Source organism: Zingiber officinale, chromosome 10B (assembly GCF_018446385.1).
Source record: "Zingiber officinale cultivar Zhangliang chromosome 10B, Zo_v1.1, whole genome shotgun sequence".
Classification (NCBI taxonomy): Eukaryota; Viridiplantae; Streptophyta; class Magnoliopsida; order Zingiberales; family Zingiberaceae; genus Zingiber; species Zingiber officinale.
The window spans coordinates 30,792,176-30,809,886 of record NC_056005.1 but is presented as its reverse complement, the minus strand read 5'-3'; the positions used below and the strand labels follow the sequence as shown (position 1 = coordinate 30,809,886).

Below are 17,711 nucleotides of genomic sequence, written 5' to 3'. Positions count from 1 at the left end.
GCTTTGCTTGTCCGCGCGGCAAAGCTTCCGAATCATGAAGGGAAAATAAAGCAATTAAAAAAAAAAGAGTGGTAGCAGATTTATACCAATGCGTGTACTAATAAGAGATGGCAGTCAAAAAAACGAGGCGGCGGTGGAGGAACGGTGCTGGACTTCCCGGGCTGCCTGGGCCCCGCCGGCGAGCAAGGTAGATAGGGGTGGTGAAGACAATGGGCGGTAGACAGCTAGCGATGAGAGAGAGGCAGCCCCACCTACCTATGGGGCATGCCCATGCTCACGTGTCGTTGTTGTGGACCCATCACCTTGCTTGCGTCCCCTTCCCCCCTCTCTCTCTCCCTCTCTCCCTCTCTCCTTTTAATCTACTGGGCGTTTCCCCCCTTCCCTCTTTCTCGACATAGGAAGTCTCAGACTCTCACTCTCCTCCAGAGGAGTCGTCCCTGCTTCAGTAGCAGAGCTCATAGAGGAACTGAAGTTCTCCTTCTGCGCCGAAGCTTCTCGACCTGGTGAGGACATGCATACGCCTTCAGCGCTTCGACTGTCTTTCTTCCTGACCATTGAGTCCTTGATCCTTAGCAAATACATTCATCTTTCCAGGGAAGTATTAGTCATCAACGTTTGAATGAGTCTGGGAGTTTTTTTCCCCTTTTCACCGGCGTATGCCGTTTCTCCATGCACAATTCCATTTGTTCGATTAAGGAAGCAGTTTTATCCACCGGGTATAATTCTAATTCTTCCAGAATTTGACAGCTAAAATCTCCGTGGGAACCTTTATTTTAATTCGGTCAAATTAATGGCCGCCTACGCTGCTCTCTTCGTTAATTATTTTTATGATTTCGAAAGGGGAAAGAAACGAGTGGCGTTGCGTATAATAGTAACTCCACCATTTCTTCGTCGGGACGTCAATTGGCAAATGACGCGTCAAAGCCAATCAATGGCGGCCTCCCCGACACGTAGACCGCCTCCAGATACCGTATAAACCTATGGTTTCCTTGTAAACCTCCCTCCCTTGCTTTCTTCCTGCTTCCGTGCGAGAGGTCGTGTCGTGTGCAATTAATTCCATGCATGCATTTTGCTCCTTCCCATCAGGTTTGCCCGATCGTTTGATTAATGGCGTCGTTTGTTTTTTATCCAAGATCGTGTTCGTGATGGTGCGCTGTGCAGAGAGGGAGGCGATGGAGGATGGCGTGGGCGACCTGTTCGACCACATCGAGGATTTGCTCGACTTCCCCGCCGACGACGAAGTGGTCGGGATGGTGGAACCCTGCGGCGATTGGAGCGGCCCGCTTATGATCCCTCCGCTTCCGGAGTCCCTCGCAAACGAGCTTTTAGGCGGCCACGGCGGCGGCAAGGATTCGCTTGAAGGTTTCATTGACCAAAACCAGAAGTCTGTGGACGAAAAAAATAGCACGGAGGAAGACGAGCAGAGCCCAGTAAGTTTTTCTTCGACTCCACTAAGAACTTACGAATTTTTTTTGTATCGGCAATTGCAAATTAATATCGGAATAGAAGATGTGATGTTCGTTGAATTGGCAGTGCGACGAGCTTGACATTGTACAACTGGAATGGATGTCCAAATTCCTCGAAGACTCTGACTCCTTCTCGCTCGGCCTCCCGAGCGGCAGCGATGCCATCGACAAAAGCACCGTCGACAGCGGGGACAGCCACGGACCCAAAGCCGATGAGCTATGTTTCTTTCGTACCTCGAGTCCTGTCTCTGTGCTCGAGGCGATCAGTAACGCCGCCGGCGGTGAAGGCAGCAGCAACTCCTCGTCATCTTTCTCTTCCTCGACCTCGGAATCGTATTTTATCAAAAGTACTAAGGAAGCGAGAGCGCCACCACTTTCACCGAGGCCACCGGAGCAGCCCGCTGCTCCATTCGTCCCCGCCCGCGCGCGCAGCAAACGGGCTCGTCCTACCGCCTTCTCGCCTCGCCCCCACGTCATCCCCTGCATTCTGGTTCCTGTCCCTGGTCAGGTTTCTCCCTGCGCTGCTACTTCAGATCCAGAGAGTTTCGGCGAGTCGTTCCCCGCTCCACCACCTATGAAAAAGAAGCAAAAGAAGAAGATCCCGGCCTCCAACAGCGACAGGACGGACTCCTCGCCGCCGGTGCGAAAATGCACGCACTGCGAAATCCAGAAGACACCGCAGTGGCGGGCCGGGCCGTTGGGGCCTAAGACGCTATGCAACGCCTGCGGCGTCCGGTACAAGTCCGGGCGTCTCTTCCCAGAGTACCGCCCCGCCGCCAGCCCCACCTTCGTCCCCTCCATCCACTCCAACTCGCATAAGAAGGTGATCGAGATGCGCATTACGGCCACCCATAAAGCTGCCAGCGCCGGCACCACCGTCCGCTCCTCCGACAGCTGCGATCTCCTTGCGTACATTCGCCGGAGGGAGTGAACCATGCAGCAATTCCCATGATGGTGATGATCAACAAGCATCGTTAGCTGCAGAACTTAGCATGGACAATTTCTTCTTGTTTTATGCCAGAAACTTTCCAGCTTCTGATTTCATTTTTTTTCATAATTATTTTTCTTGTATTCCCCTCAAAATTTTGTACAGATGAGGCAGTGAGTGCTCACAATTAGTTAGTGGCTAGGAGGAGAATGCAACCGAGCAAAAGATCATATATTAGTTTCTTAGTGTTTAGCTAGGAGCAAGGAATGAAAGGAGGGGAAAGGAATTCTTGTAGCTGGATAACTGTAGCTTGTTGTATTGAATTCTTTTTGCAGTTATGCGATTGATAATTATCTAAACCTTTTGCTGTTTTGCATGGGCATGAGATACAAGTCCTGAACATTTGAGTCAGTAGTTGCATGGGCATGAGATACAAGTCCTGAACATTTGAGTCAGTAGTGATTGTTGAGATGACAGGGTACCTGTTTCACTCTAATGGCCTCTTTCACCTAACAGTGGTCTGTCATTGGAATGCTCCAAAGCTTGCATCTCCATCATCAGACCCACTGGGATTTGTTGGCTTCCACAACTGCATGAAGAATCTAATCATTGATGAGGAGCAATAGGGCAAACATCCTATAACTGCGCTCGCTGTTCACTGCTTTTGTACCATCTACCAGCACATTAATCAGCCACCAACTTATAATAATGTTAGGCCATTTGAATGATTGCTTCTTTTTTTCCAGTTTAGCATATCTGAATTCAGAATATAGATCTTATTTTTTTCTCAAAAATTTGACACTAAACTTCGCTGTTAAAAGGAAGAAACCTTTTCATCATTTTCTTTACATAATTCTAATCTGTGGTCCTCCATTAAGTTCTCCAAATGTTGAGAAAATTAATTTTATATATTCTTAGTCTTGCACTCAATAAGTATCTAATCTTCATTTCCAAGATGAGCAACAACAAAATTAAGATTTAACTTTGCAACTTTAAATGAAAATCTTTCTGATCGAGTCCATTTACTGACCAAACAGTTATCTGTATTTTAGTATCTCACTTCAGACACTTTCATTATTAATATTATGACATAATAGCGTACTAACAGAATCCAGTAGATTACTCACAGTGGTATACTACTGTCACCTTTTAATGGTGAATCAATATCTACAATTACACACAATACAATGGGTTAATGATGAATAGGGATAAATATGTTCTAGACATGTTACACCAACAAATTATACAAGAACATACTAGAGTTAAACAAATTTTTTCAAAATAATACACCTACAAAGATTTACTTGCACGCACACTTGGTTAGTACCCTTAAAAAAGCATCTAACATAGTTCGTATGACAATTTTTATAACCATCATGAATTGTGACCTCTGTTGTGATGGACTTTATTTTTGAAAGATATATGCCTACATGAGCCAGTACAATTAGTTCATGCAAGGATATTATTATCAATAGGCACAGGATCAATTGCCAAAATTTATCTCCCATTGAGATAGTGGAGGGTCAAGTCGCCAAAATGACAGAATGAATCGTGACTCTAAGGGAGCGTTTGGTTCTTTCCTAGGAATAGTAATCGGAATGAGAATCATTGCATTGTGGAATGAGAATGGGTATGAGCCTGGATATCACTCTTAAAAATAATGTTCGGTTAGTTGCATATTTTCTATCGGAATAAATTAAAATTTTCTTTTTTACCCTTAAAGGAAAATAAGAGAAAAAATTAGATGTGAGAGAAAGATGAATGTGAGAGAAAAATATGATGGAAAAGAATAATGAGAGATAAAGTATGATGAGAGAGAAAGTGTGATGAGAAAGAATGAAGAGAGAGAAAGTGTAATGAGAGAAAATGAGAAAAGAGAGTGTGATAGGAAAGAGCATGATGAGAGAAGATGAGAGAGAAAATATGATGTGAGATAAAGTATGATGGGAGAGGATGAAGAAAGAGGAAATGTAATGAGAAAAAATGAGGAGAGAGTGTGTGATGAGAGAGATTGAGGAAAAAGAAAGTATAGTAAAAGAGAAAGTATGATGAGAGAGAAAGTGTGATGAGAAAAAAAGAAAACAGTGAGTGTGATGGGAGAAATTGAGGAGAGAGAAAGTATGATGAGAGAGAAAGTGTGTTGAGGAAAAAAAGGAGGGAGTGTGACAAGAGATATTGAGGAGAGAGAAAGTGTGATGAGAGCGAAAGTGTGATGAGAAAAAAAGCAAAAAAAAAAAAGTGCGATGAGGGAGATTGAGGAGAGAGAAAGTATAATGAGAAAAAAAAGAAGGAAGAAAGTGCGATGGAAGAGATTGAGGAGAGAGAAAGTATGATGAGAGAGAAAGTATAATGAGAAAAAAAGAGGAAAGAGTGTGTGATAGAAGAGATTAAGGAGAGAGAAAGTATGTGATAAAATGATGAAAGAGAAAATATGATGAGAGAGAACAAGAAGAGAGAAGTGATATGAAAGAAAAAATAAATAAATATATTTTGATATTTGATATTAAGGGAGAAAATTTTAATTTTAGGTCAAGGGTATTTTTGGAATAAGGGAATATTTTGATTGATGAAAATAAGGTAATGACTCATTGAAGGAGATGTACATGAGAATGAGTTATTACCCAATTTCAATTATTCATTCCTTTATCTGTATTCATATTCCTATAATCCAAACATTAATAATGGCAATTAATGATTCTCATTTCTATTCCCCACTCCTCGAATCATTGGGAAAAGGAACACATCCTCGAATGCACACTATAGATTAGATCTTCTATCATGAATTTTTGGACAATTTTCAACCATTGAAATTTGATTACTGTATCTGCAATAATCTGTTAACTGTTTTGTAGGTTGTCATAGAGACTCTTAAAGCACAATAGTAGCTAATTAGGTATGTTGTACACATGGCAACCTTTCAATAGTTTAAGATCATTGTAGATACTATCAAAATTAAGACGTTATTATATTTTTGGTAATTGTTATAACCTTATTGAGGAAATTTTTAGAGTATTATAATTAAAATGTTTCTATTTTTAGTTAATTTTTAATTAATTAGCAATTATGAGATTAATTTAATGAAATTTAATGTTTTCTTAAAGAGAAAATTATCTATTTTTTCGCAACTTAGTATTATTATAATCTCCTATCTCTCATTATGAAATTATTAGTCAACATGACGGAAATAGGAAAACTGTCTTCAAATTTGACATAGGCTCTTTTTCATCTCCATTTTGCTGTGCATATACACTCCAATCTTAATATCCAATTTCTTGTCCCTAGGGCATAGCACAGATGGAGAGTGCATGATTCTGTGGCTGAAAGGTCCAGGGGTCGATCCCCGGGGTGTCACTGTTTGGGGTTAACGTCTCTGCCATGCACTTTCCACCTGTGTGCATTTACCTCCCTCCATATCCATGGGACCGACTCTAGGGGGACCGCTAATGTGACGGTTCCATTTTTTTAATATCCAATTCCTTATTTACAAAAACAACCCAACAATACTCTAACATGGTATCAGAGCTTACTGGATTTCTTTTTCCTCAAGCCAAGGATGATCTCTCTTGAGTTTTTTCTACTCTACTACTATATGTCCTTTTAGTGTATATGAGATACTATGATTGGTGAGACCACGTTGCTCCATCCAATCAGTCATTTCATGACCTTCACCATCTTCACCTCCTCTACCGACGTCTCATCATCCAAATCACAATTGAGAGTAAATCATTACCTTACCTTAGATTGTCAGCCTAAGTTTTGTCATTTTCTATTAAAGGGTCAACCATTTCATTATAAAGAAATAAATTTAGATTATATATAAATACATTTTTCTACCATTTTCTCTTTTCAACTGTGGCTCTTTAGTCTTCATCTTTTGAAAGAGATTGTTCAAAAATATTCAAAGCATTTTGATCGGACTTTCATTCTATCAACCTTATCAACATTATGTAAATATTATAGTAGGAAAGGACAAATTATTTACAGAGTTAGCAAAAAAACACAAAGAAATCTCATAAGAAGAAATCTCTGAACCTTGACTCTCTTTGTTGCAATAACATCAGAGTGGATTCAGTATGATATATCGGTACCGAATCTTATATCAAAAACTTCGGTATACAAAAAAATCATACCCATAACGTATATTAATATCGTATACCGCATCAAAAACTTTAGTATATAGAAAAATCATACCGATACCATACCGAAATTTGGTATACCGAAACTTCAATATATCAATTTTTTGTATGGTATAAATTCAATATCGTTTACACTCACATTCCTGTATCTGTATAGTATATCAAAATCGAATACTGAAATATTGCATACCGATAGGGATGTAAATGAACCAAACGGTTCGCAAGTTATTCGGAACTCGATTCGGTAAAAATCTCTTTCGAGTTTGTTCGTTTAGCTTATCGAGCCGAGCTTAAGCTCGATTTCGAGCTCAACAGTTTTATCGAGCTGAGCTCGGGCTTAATGATATTCGGCTCGTGAGCTCACGAACATGTTCGTTTATAAACTCGCGAGCTTAGGCTTAAACTCGACTCGTTTAAAGGGCACGAGCTCGGCTCGTTTAAAAGGCTCAAGAACATGTTCGTTTATAGGCTCGTGAACTCGGGCTCGAGTTTGGCTCATTTAAAGGGCTCGAGAACATGTTCGTTTATAAGCTCCTGAACTCGGGCTCGAGCTGGGCTCGATTAATGGGCCCGCGAACATGTTCAATGGTGTGTTGAGTTTGGAAGTTTAATGTAATAGTTTGGAATGTTCAATGATGTGTTGAGTTTATATTGTTTTAGTTGTTAGGTTTGTTGAATATTTATTCAAATGAGTTTTCGAGCTCGCTTAACAAGCCAGCAAAACGAGCCTTAAAATGAGTCCAAAAACGAACTCTAAAACGAGCCCAAAAACGAGCTCGAGCTTGCTTAACGAGTTGGGCTCGTTAACTATGATAATCAAGCTAATAACGAGCCAAGCTCGAACTGTTCACAAGCTTAGTAATTCCAAAACGAGCCGAGCTTGAGCGTTGTGATAAAAGTTCGATTCGAGCTCGAGCCGAGCTCGAGCCCGAATATAACATAAACGAGCCAAGCTCGAGCTTAATACTGTTCGGCTTGATTCAGCTCATTTACATCCTTACATATCGAATAATATTGCATACCAAGACTGTACCGAAAATTTTTGGTATAGGATAATATCATACTGAAATTTTTGAAATATCGAATTTTCGATATAATTCAGTATATTTCGATACGGTATGTACGATATATCAAAATTTTTGATATTTTTCCCATTCCTAAATCATATGGCATCCAATCTATCCTATTTTTCATTCAAATTATCTTTAATTGATCTTGACCCAATTCAAAATTTTGATGATACTCTTATGCTATCCTGTATATTGATTCACTTAAAACTCCATAATTATCAATTAATGATATTTATCTTGTTCCTAAACTCTCTATGAATTCAATTTTTATAGGACAATTATGTGACCTTGGATTTGATGTGATTTTTTTTCACATCCTGCTGTTATTGTGTATGATTAATTGACTAAGCAAATCTATCCTATTTTTCATTCAAATTATCTTAAATTGATATCGACCCTATTCAAAATGTTGACGATACTCTTATGCTATCTTGCATATTGATTCACTTAAAACTCGACAATTATCAATTAATGATACTTATCTTGTTCCTAAATTCTCTATGAATTCAATTTTTATCGGACAATTATGTGACCTTGGATTTGATGTAATTGTTTTTCACATCCTGCTGTTATTGTGTATGATTAATTGACTAAGCAAAATGTTTAAAAAAAACAAACTCTGGTCATATTTAAGTTGAAATCACTGTATCTACCTCCAATAAATACTTGAAACAAGCTCTTTTCCGATGAATATTTAATTTAACACTACTATCTTGTTCGTGTCTCTAAATAACAAATGTAATATTTGTTCTCTAATGGTAAACTCAAAATTGCAACGTATTCTTACTTTATTTGCATTTCTTGTCAACTACTTTACCTTTTAATAATAGCAATTTCTTCCCGTGGGATGGCAAACTTAAAAATATTAGCCACTTGGATAGGCCTCCATGAGCACTTCCCGATTTACCCTAGCAGCCAGAAACTTCCATTGAGCCTAGCCGATCATCTCTTGGATTAGTCGGTTTGAAGAGTTAGATACCTAGATTAAAAAAATAATAATAATTTCATTACTTCTAACTCTCTGAAATCATATAGGGCTATAAACAAGCCCAGCTAGCCAAATTTTGTATTATTTAAAATTGTTTAATAAGCTAATCAAATCAAGGTTAAAATGAAAGTCATTGAAATAATTATTTAAGTTTAAATTGGTCTTTGTTTTATAACTCGATTTTGATTTAAGTTGGACTCGAGCCTAGTTAGTTTTAATATTATAAAGCTCTTAATTTAAACTTTGTTTGGTTCTCTGAAACTTTTATATTTTCAAGTTTTTTTAGTTGGTTAGTGACCTTATTACAAACTTTTTTTTCATTAGACAGCTTTTTTGTTTATTTATCATATTGATAAGAACTTTATTGATCAACATAGTTCACGAACATTATTCACAAATAGTTATAAATGTTAGCAAACTATATATATATATATATATATATATATATATATATATATATATATATATATATATATATATATATATATATATATATATATATATATATATATATATTCAAGCATGTTCATTTAGTGTAACAAGATGTTCAACCTTATTTATTTAGTTGACTTGTATATATTGAATGAAAACAAATAAACTCTTATCAAATTGAACATCAAATTTTCTCATGAACATTTAATTCATCTACAACCCTAATCTTATACATTCTAATATTTAGGAACCTTCACCAAATTAGCTCAAAGATCTATCTAGGCACTCTCACAAAGCTACATTAAATTATCCTCATCAATATCCCATGATAATAATGGTACAGGAGAGTAACAAACACACTCACACCTTATGCATCAGCTATAGAACAAGCATTTGATAGGGGAGCTAGGCTATCCAGAGAAACTATTAGCAGTGTTCTAAATAATAATAACACCAACAACAACAATTGAATTAGTACGCCACCAGCATAATACGCTAGAAGAAAATCACACTCCTAACTATGATTTCATTTATGAACGATTTCAATAGTTCCAGTATAGCAATTAAGAACAAGGCCAAATGGGTGCCAAACTCTTACTTGTTGAAGCGATCGAGAAACCCATCCACGACGGCAGCATCAGCTTCGGCTGGCGAAGTGTATATCTCCTCAGAATCTTCTGATCCAGGGCCCAAGCCCAATGGATTGAGCTTCTCCCTCACCCGAAAGGGGCGGTAAAGGAAGAGATCGTATAAGAACCTCCCCTGAGGACTGAGCAGAGCGGCGTGCCGCGGCGGAGGGGAGAGGAAGCTGAGATTCGTCGTCGCGCGATAGGCAACAGCGAGGCGGCGGACATCGGAGGACCTGGAGGGAGGAACTTGAGGGGGTCCGCAATGTCTATTATTATGGGCTCACAAAATGGGCCGGGCCGTATGGAAAAGTCTGCATATTGCATCCGCCAAACCTCTAACTGCACCCATAATCCCATGCTTGTCAATTTTAATATAATAAATATAAAAAAGGTTAATTCTTATAAGAAAAAACGGAGGTTGATGAGTAAAATGAGAATGGAGAAAAGGCATCCTCTGGTACTATCAACGCACTCGTCGATGCCTCACTTTTTTCTCCTTGACTTTGTTTCCTTTTCTCTTTCGCTCCGCAGCGCTTTTTCCCCTTTTCTTTTGTCCTTTACAGGCGCAGGTCACAGGCACAATTATTGACTCAATCAGGACGCCCACCTTCCGGTTCGACCGGATCCCGCCGGTTTAGCGGCGGGGTTATGTCACGTCCCCATCTCCATCCAGGTCTCGACCCTGGTCTTGCGTAGCCGTTTTCTACCCATCTCGTTAGGCGGGACACGCGTAGCGACGTGCCATCCGAGTACGTTATTTGAAGAGTACTCCGAACGTTTCCTCTTTATTTTTTTCAATCTGGACACTACAATCTAACTCGCCAATCCACCCTGGCCACAACTGCCCGATTGTATTCCACGTCGTGGTGGCAACCAACTGCGAAGAGGGTGCGAGGGCTGGTTAGATGTGAAAGGAGGTCATCCCCTTATCGGTTCTGAGTCAGCTTTCCCACCCGTAAGTTTTGTACTCACTGCGGTACCCGGGTGAGGAGAAGCAGACGGTGCTTTGGGTGCGTTAGAGCGACGCGTTGGTGGGAAACAAGAAAAGGCAAGTGTCGGGGGGCTGCGTTTGGTCAATGAACCAATAAACGAGTGGGGCCCAGCGTACGAACGTGAGCTTGCATGGATCTTCCGTACGCTGAAATAGTATTATTATTTTTGGTGGAATCCTAAACTGGCTCGTTATTTAATGGAGTGTTCCGAACTGGAACATGTGGATGAACGGTCGAGATTAGATCGATCGGACCGGGAGACTTATGCGATTAAATCAACCGGAACAATTGTTCTCCGCTAGATTTCATTGATTCGATCATTCCATTAGAGTCTGAAGAGAAACAGTGCCTTGAATTTTGTTTATTTTAAATTAAATTAATATGTTGGTCCTTAGATAATCATAATCTTCATCTTCATATTCATATTAATGTAGAAAATTTTCAGAAAGTTCAAATTTGTAATCACGTGGACTAAAGTTCAACTTAATAATATTTGTAATTGTGAAAAATCATAATAAATAGAAATAATTAGTCAAAGATTTACTAAATTATAATAAATATTTTTAAAAGAAAATAACTTCGTTTTTTGAAAAGAAAAAACAGAAGTCATCTTTTCACCTACTCACAAGTTCTTTATATTATCAATATTTATTTTTATATTTCTTTTTTTTTCCTTTTTTTTTTTCTTTTCTTACTCTCAACTCTTGATTTAGCTAGATTGTTTGAGTAGGTAATCAATTTTAAGTACATTGATTGAAATTTGTTAAGTAGGACAGTTAGATTGGGCAAATTGTGTGGGTCAATTTTTATTTTCATCAAGTTAAACAAGTTGGATGATTTGATTATATGACGATTCGATTGAGTAACATGAGTTTAGTTGATTCTTATGAGCTAGGTAATATAGATCTAGCATTATATTGAGCTAGTCAGAGTGGGTTGATCCAATCAAGTTAACCTTATTAGGCTAAATTATGGTATCAACTTAGCCTTGTGAAGAGAAGAAAAAATATATATTTTTATATGCGGATTAAAAGTTAAAAAATGAATAAATATATTGAAAATGCATCGGACTTGTAGATATGATCGATGTGATCAACTAGAACATTAATTTAGATCTCACATTCTAGTAACAAAAGGAAAAGTCATATTAACTGTTATACAAGAAAAAAAATAATTTGAAGTTGGTGAAGGGTCCCATTGGGCCATTAGATTTAGGCTAGATCTACTTTGTCCTTTAAGGTGATGGGGTTGAATTATATTTAGATGTCTCAATAATGAAAGACACCTTTGTACTAATTTTGATAATTTTAATAATTATATACAATATTAAAAGAAATTATTTGATTTAGTAATTAATAAATCAGTATTAATTATCTTTGTCAATGTGTTTGAACTTAAATTTGTATAATAATATTGATCCTGTCTCTCTAAAATCTCTAAAAGCGGGGGATCTGACACACTGGGCAAATGACTCTAATATTGATCCTATCTAGAAAAAAATGATTTCAAACAATCTTACGTATCAAAAGGAACGTCAGCAACCGGGTCAGCGACAGGTCCCAGCGTAAGCACTCTGACGTTCAAGTCAATGATTTAGTCAAATGCAATGAACAGTATAGCTAACAATAGGACAAACAGTGACTATGATTGCATAAAATTATGTAGCATCACATACCTACGCCTGTAGATGGAGACCCCTTTTATAGTGTTAATGTTTGTTTATGCAAAAATCTCAAAACATTTTCAAAAATAGGCATACCATAAAAATGCTCTAACACCTTTTCCAAAATGAACATGCAATCTCTACATTCGGCAGGGTGGAAGCTTCTAGTACATTTTGCATATGGAATATTTTATAGCATTCATAGTACGAAATGCCAAAAAGAAATGTAAGGTCGTTAGGCTGAGTGGCCCTTAATATGCTTAGCTAGCAAACTGATCAAGTCACACATGTGGTCCAATCGGCTATCACTTACGAGAGTAACCAAGTTGGATTTGAGGAATATTGTCGGGGACTCGTCCTTCGCTCGGCCTCTTCGTTTGGCCACAAAGTTTGGTCGGACTGAGTGTCCAATTTGTCTGATCTAACCATAGGTCCAATCTGCTAGATTACTCGGCTGGAATAGTTAACCATGCTATCCCCAATTGATGAAGAAGACTTGGCTCTGGAGCATACTGACTCGGCTCAAAGTTTCATCAATACCGAGGGACTCAGTGTCCGACCAACCTAATGGTCTGGTCAGATAACCTCTCGGCTAGGATGATCGACTGTGCTCGCTCCAAGGGTTGACCCCTCATTGACTTTGACCGCCATGTTAGCCAACCTCCTAGACTTTAACCCAACTTAGGGGGGTCACCTTATTCATCGTATCACAAGTCTCCCCTTCAAGTCTAGTCGAATTAGGCTACAGGTCTGACTGACTAGACACTTGTTTTGTTTGTGTCTTGTGTCCATCGATCGGACGTTCACTCTTTGTTCTAATGCATGTCACTAGCTGATGTTATACTTTAGTTGCTGGTACTTCCAGCATCCCTTGTTTCCCGACCAGATGCTCATTCTCTATATTGTCACTTGGCTTGAGCTGATGTCACTCTGGCGTCTAGGAAACAAGGCACGTCATTTATTAATTAATGCTCGACAAGATGAGCACACCTTTTTATCATAAGCATACTTATTGTCTCTCATCCCTCATAAATGCAGCTTATGTCCTGCTACCACCCGTGGCATGCCTGTGATGAGGAATATCTGATGTGACAGATAACTGTTAAGATTTGATGTGACTGTTGGCGAATCAAATTCAATGATCTGGATTAAAGCTCTCTCCTCTACCCCCTTGATCGAATCATTGTGAATGGTCATCTCTAGGGTTTTTAAGGTTCACCCTTTAACGTAGTTTTATCATTTTCTTAATCATCTTCTTTTTGCCTTCTCCTGTCTGCTGTCGCCGACGATTCTTCAAGCTTTTTGTTTTCATCGTAGGATCATTTTCTTCTGTCCTTCTTTCAACTTTCTTCCTCTTCCATGTCTTCCACTCCCCCTGTCTCTATTCACGGGCTCTGGTATATCTCCACTACCACTGATTTCAATGGTGGAGAGGTGGACCAGATGTGTCTCACTTACCACATTCCTCCCGATCATCGCATCATCATCCCCTCTGGCCATGACTCTTCCAATCTTCCTCCGACCAGCTATCTTACTTTCTTCAAGGACCAATTCTTTGTTGGCCTTCGTTTTCCCTTGCATCTTTTTTCTTAGAAATTTGCTCTTACTTTCATATTCCCTTACAACAATTAGCATCTAACTCAATTAGGTTACTGTGCGGGGTTATCTTACTATTTCGTCTATACCAATTCCCACTGCACTCATATGTCTTCCACTACTTTTATTACCCGAAGAAGTCTGAGTCAGGCATCTTCATCTTCCAGGAACAAGTGGGGGCAGTGTTTTTTGATAAGATGTCCTCGTCTAATAAAGGATGGATGTCTCACTATTTCTATCTCCACCCCGTTGCTAATCGATTGGCAAATGGAATTGCCCAACCCTCCAGAGTTAGGTGTGTATTGATGGGAGTAGGTCTATCTCATAGTGTCCACTCAGTTGTCCAATCTGAAATACCACATCCATAAGTTACTGACTGAGGACATACTGCATATGTTTGGATTGAGTCTCATCCGAGTTCAATTGCCCCATAGCTTGGTATAAAATTCAATCCCCTTTCCCTTTTAAATCTAACTAAATTACTTTTCTATTTTACAGTGGAAAACTTTACTGAGTAGCACCACAAAGTTGGCTGATGAGGAGATGGACGCTCATGGGGAAGCTGAGTTGGAGAGCTACTGGCTATTGCTATTAGAGTGTATACTAAAAGTCTAGCCTTTTGTATAAACAATTATTTTGAAATAAGAATTACATTGGTCAAATGTCTACATTTATGCTAAGTATAGTTGTCCATTTAATTTATATTGTAGATAACATGGTGTGAGGTGGCACACAAAAGATCATGTTATTAATTCCTTATAAATTATAAATAGTAGCTTACAATCAAGATGGAATGGGATAAACCATTGGAGTGGTTATAGTGTAATTTGGTATTAGTTTATCTTGACTATAAAATTACACTAGTACACTATGAGTGTATTGAGCAGGACCATTTGAGGTAGTTTCCTTTTATACTGACTACATAAAAGAACAAAACCTCTGTTATTATGGAAGTGTGTACTCTTAATCATGATATAATAACAAGCACGTATACTTAATATTTATTTCTTTAATTTATCAAAGGGTGAGATTTAGTTCGTTAAATCAATAGGCTCAATAAGTTAGGAAATGATATTATTTATATGGTGTGTTGTTGATTATAGAATGAAACTGTATCCTAGTAATCTAGGTTGATAATGTCCCCTTAAGGAGCTCATAAGGATTGTCATGTAAATCTTGCAGGTGGACTTAGTCCGACATGACAATAAGGTTGAGTGGTACTACTCTTGGAGCTAGATATTAATTAAGTGAGTTGTCAGTAACTCATTTAATTAGCGGACATTCGATATCTTAAACATAAGGAGACTAACGCACTAATGATAAGAAAGAATTCATATTGTAATATGGGATTGGTGTGGTAGTGCAATAATAACCCTTTAGTGGTATGAGTTATTATTGATGAACTTGAGTTGGATGTTCGGGGTGAACACGGGAAGCTCAAGCTCATCGGGAGACCAAAATCAATTCCTCCTCTTGGTCCCTATTGTAGCCTCTTATTTATAAAGCCTTATATCTATTCAAAGCCCAACTTCTTAACCAAGCTTAGGGGCCGGCCACATCCTTGCTTGGAGCCCAAGCAAGGGGTCGGCCAAGCCAAGCTTGGAGCTCAAGCTAGGGCCGGCCAAGCCTTGCTTGATGCCCAAGCAAGGGGATGGTCATAGAAGAAAAGGAAATTAAAAGGAAGTTTATATTTTGTTAAAAACTTTCCTTTTATGATGTTTTTCACATGGTTTTAAAAGAGAGTTTTAAAATTTTAAAATATTTCCTTTTATAGTAATCCAGCGGTAAGAACAGGGGACCACCGTTCTGGGGAGTCAACGTCACGTGGAAGTCAAATGGTCGAGTGGCCGACCGGATATGGGTTGGTTGAACGCCCGGCCGGCTGACCGGGTTCTAACTGAAGGCGCCCCAGCAGGAAGCTGGGCCCCGGCGCTCATGATATAGGTTCTTAGGGCCGAGCGGAAGGCACACTCGGCCGAAACATGAGGTAGCATACTGCTAACAGTCTCCACAAAGCATATCACCGAGAATCTTCCAAGTAGACCACTATATGTGCCCGGCCGGACGTAAGGCAGAGGCTAGCCGGCCGGACGCCCGGCCGGAAGCAAAGGGGAAAAGGACAAGGGACATCTTTTTCTGACAGCGGGTATGTTCCATGTTTAGGCCATACTCCAAATCTTACGACAGGGGGTTCCACTGTCCCATCGAAGACATGCTTGGACTGTAGCAGTATGGGGTCAGGTAAGCTCACTGACATGCCCTTACTGGGGTATAGGTTGAAGACACGTGTACACCTCGGTATGTGTGCACCCGCTTCTCCCCAGCCCTATATAAAGGCCCTCATCCTTCGCCGGAGGTACGCATTCTACAATCTTTGGAGCCACTTTCTTGTTGAGCTTTGCCTGACTTGAGCGTCAGAGGGTCGTCGCCGGGAACCCCTTCCCGGCCCGACTTCCTTGCAGGTTCACCGGAGAACCGTACGACCGGTCGGAGATCCACGTCAGTGACTCGGAGAGCGCCACGTGCCCAGCGTCCGTTGATTCAGCTTTCGGACAGGATCAATTTGGCGCCGTCTGTGGGAACGCTCCTGCATCCGAACGGAAACAATGGACGAGGCTGGACGACAGCACACGGTGACGCTTTCCACGGAGGAGCTTGACGCTCTGATCGAGTTGAGGGCCGCCAAGCTTGTAGAACAAAAACAGAAGGCACCAGCTGAGGGGCCTGAGCAGCAAGCAACATCAACATCAACATCTGGTGGCCGAGCGGAAGCACCCCCAGCCACCGTTGCATTCCACCGGGCCCTATTCCGTATTCCTGAAGCCGCAGCAACTAATCGAGATCGGGGATCATCTTCGGATGAAATGCCAAGACGGGATAGCAGAAAAGGAAAAGCCCCCCGAACTGACTCATCGCCCGAGCGGATCAACCGCCAATTTTCAGATACTATTCTACGAGACCCTCTGCCCAAGCACTATGTGCCTCCGACGATCGGCGAGTACAATGAAACCAGCGACCCAGACGATCATTTGGGTAAATTTGATAACACTGCAACCCTGCATCAATACATAGATGGGGTGAAGTGCCGAGTTTTTCTCACCACCCTCTCCGGATCGGCTCAACGGTGGTTTCAGAGGTTGCCGGACGGATCTATCACAAGCTTCAAATACTTCCGTACGGCCTTCCTCCACCACTTCGCAAGCAGTCGACGCTATCAAAAAACCAGTGTTAGTCTGTTTGCCATCAAGTAGGAAGCCCGCGAATCGCTCCGAGCCTACATCCAACAGTTCAACAGAGTGGCCATGGATATTCCAACAGCCACCTCGGAGACCATGATGAATGCCTTTACTCAAGGCCTCGTGGATGGGGATTTCTTCCGATCACTCATTCGGAAGCCGCCCCGAGACTACGACCACATGCTACACCAGGCCAACGAATACATCAACGTGGAGGAAGCGCAAGCGGCCCGGAAAAAAGAAACTCCAACCGAGCGGGCTCCTCCTGCCGAGCGAAAGCCGCACGCTGCTCATCAACCACCGAGAGGACCAAGGGCCGAAGCAATCCGCTCCCCCCATGCTAGGACCCACGTACAAGAGGTAGCTGTCGCGCGGCCCAAGCCAAAGAAGAGATGGACCCCAATGTTCTGCTCTTTCCACCGAACGGACACGCACAATACCAGGGATTGCCGAAGTCTTCCTCTAATCGCTCACCCCGTTCCCAGGGGCGGCGGTCGTCGGTCGCCATCAGCCGACAGGCGACAGAGGCCTCGTGAAGCCGATCGGACGGTAGCTGACAGACGACAACAACAGAC

General features: G+C 40.6%; 1 protein-coding gene across 1 annotated transcript; it reads left to right on the top strand.

The window, feature by feature from the left end:
* The first annotated feature begins 359 nt into the window (after positions 1-359).
* Positions 360-2,753, top strand: LOC122029412 (GATA transcription factor 4-like). Its single transcript, XM_042588384.1, has 3 exons — positions 360-503; positions 1,162-1,430; positions 1,534-2,753. Exons 2-3 carry the CDS (start codon positions 1,173-1,175, stop codon positions 2,395-2,397), a joined length of 1,122 nt encoding a protein of 373 aa, XP_042444318.1. The 5' UTR covers positions 360-503; positions 1,162-1,172; the 3' UTR covers positions 2,398-2,753.
* Positions 2,754-17,711: the final 14,958 nt, after the last annotated feature.

What these genes read in the sequence shown, in the direction of transcription:
- LOC122029412 (XM_042588384.1), top strand. Translation starts at nt 1,173, where the DNA reads ATGGAGGATGGCGTGGGCGACCTGTTCGACCACATCGAGGATTTGCTC. An exon ending in AGGAAGACGAGCAGAGCCCA is followed by an intron (nt 1,431 to 1,533) that starts GTAAGTTTTTCT and finishes TTGAATTGGCAG; the next exon opens with TGCGACGAGCTTGACATTGT.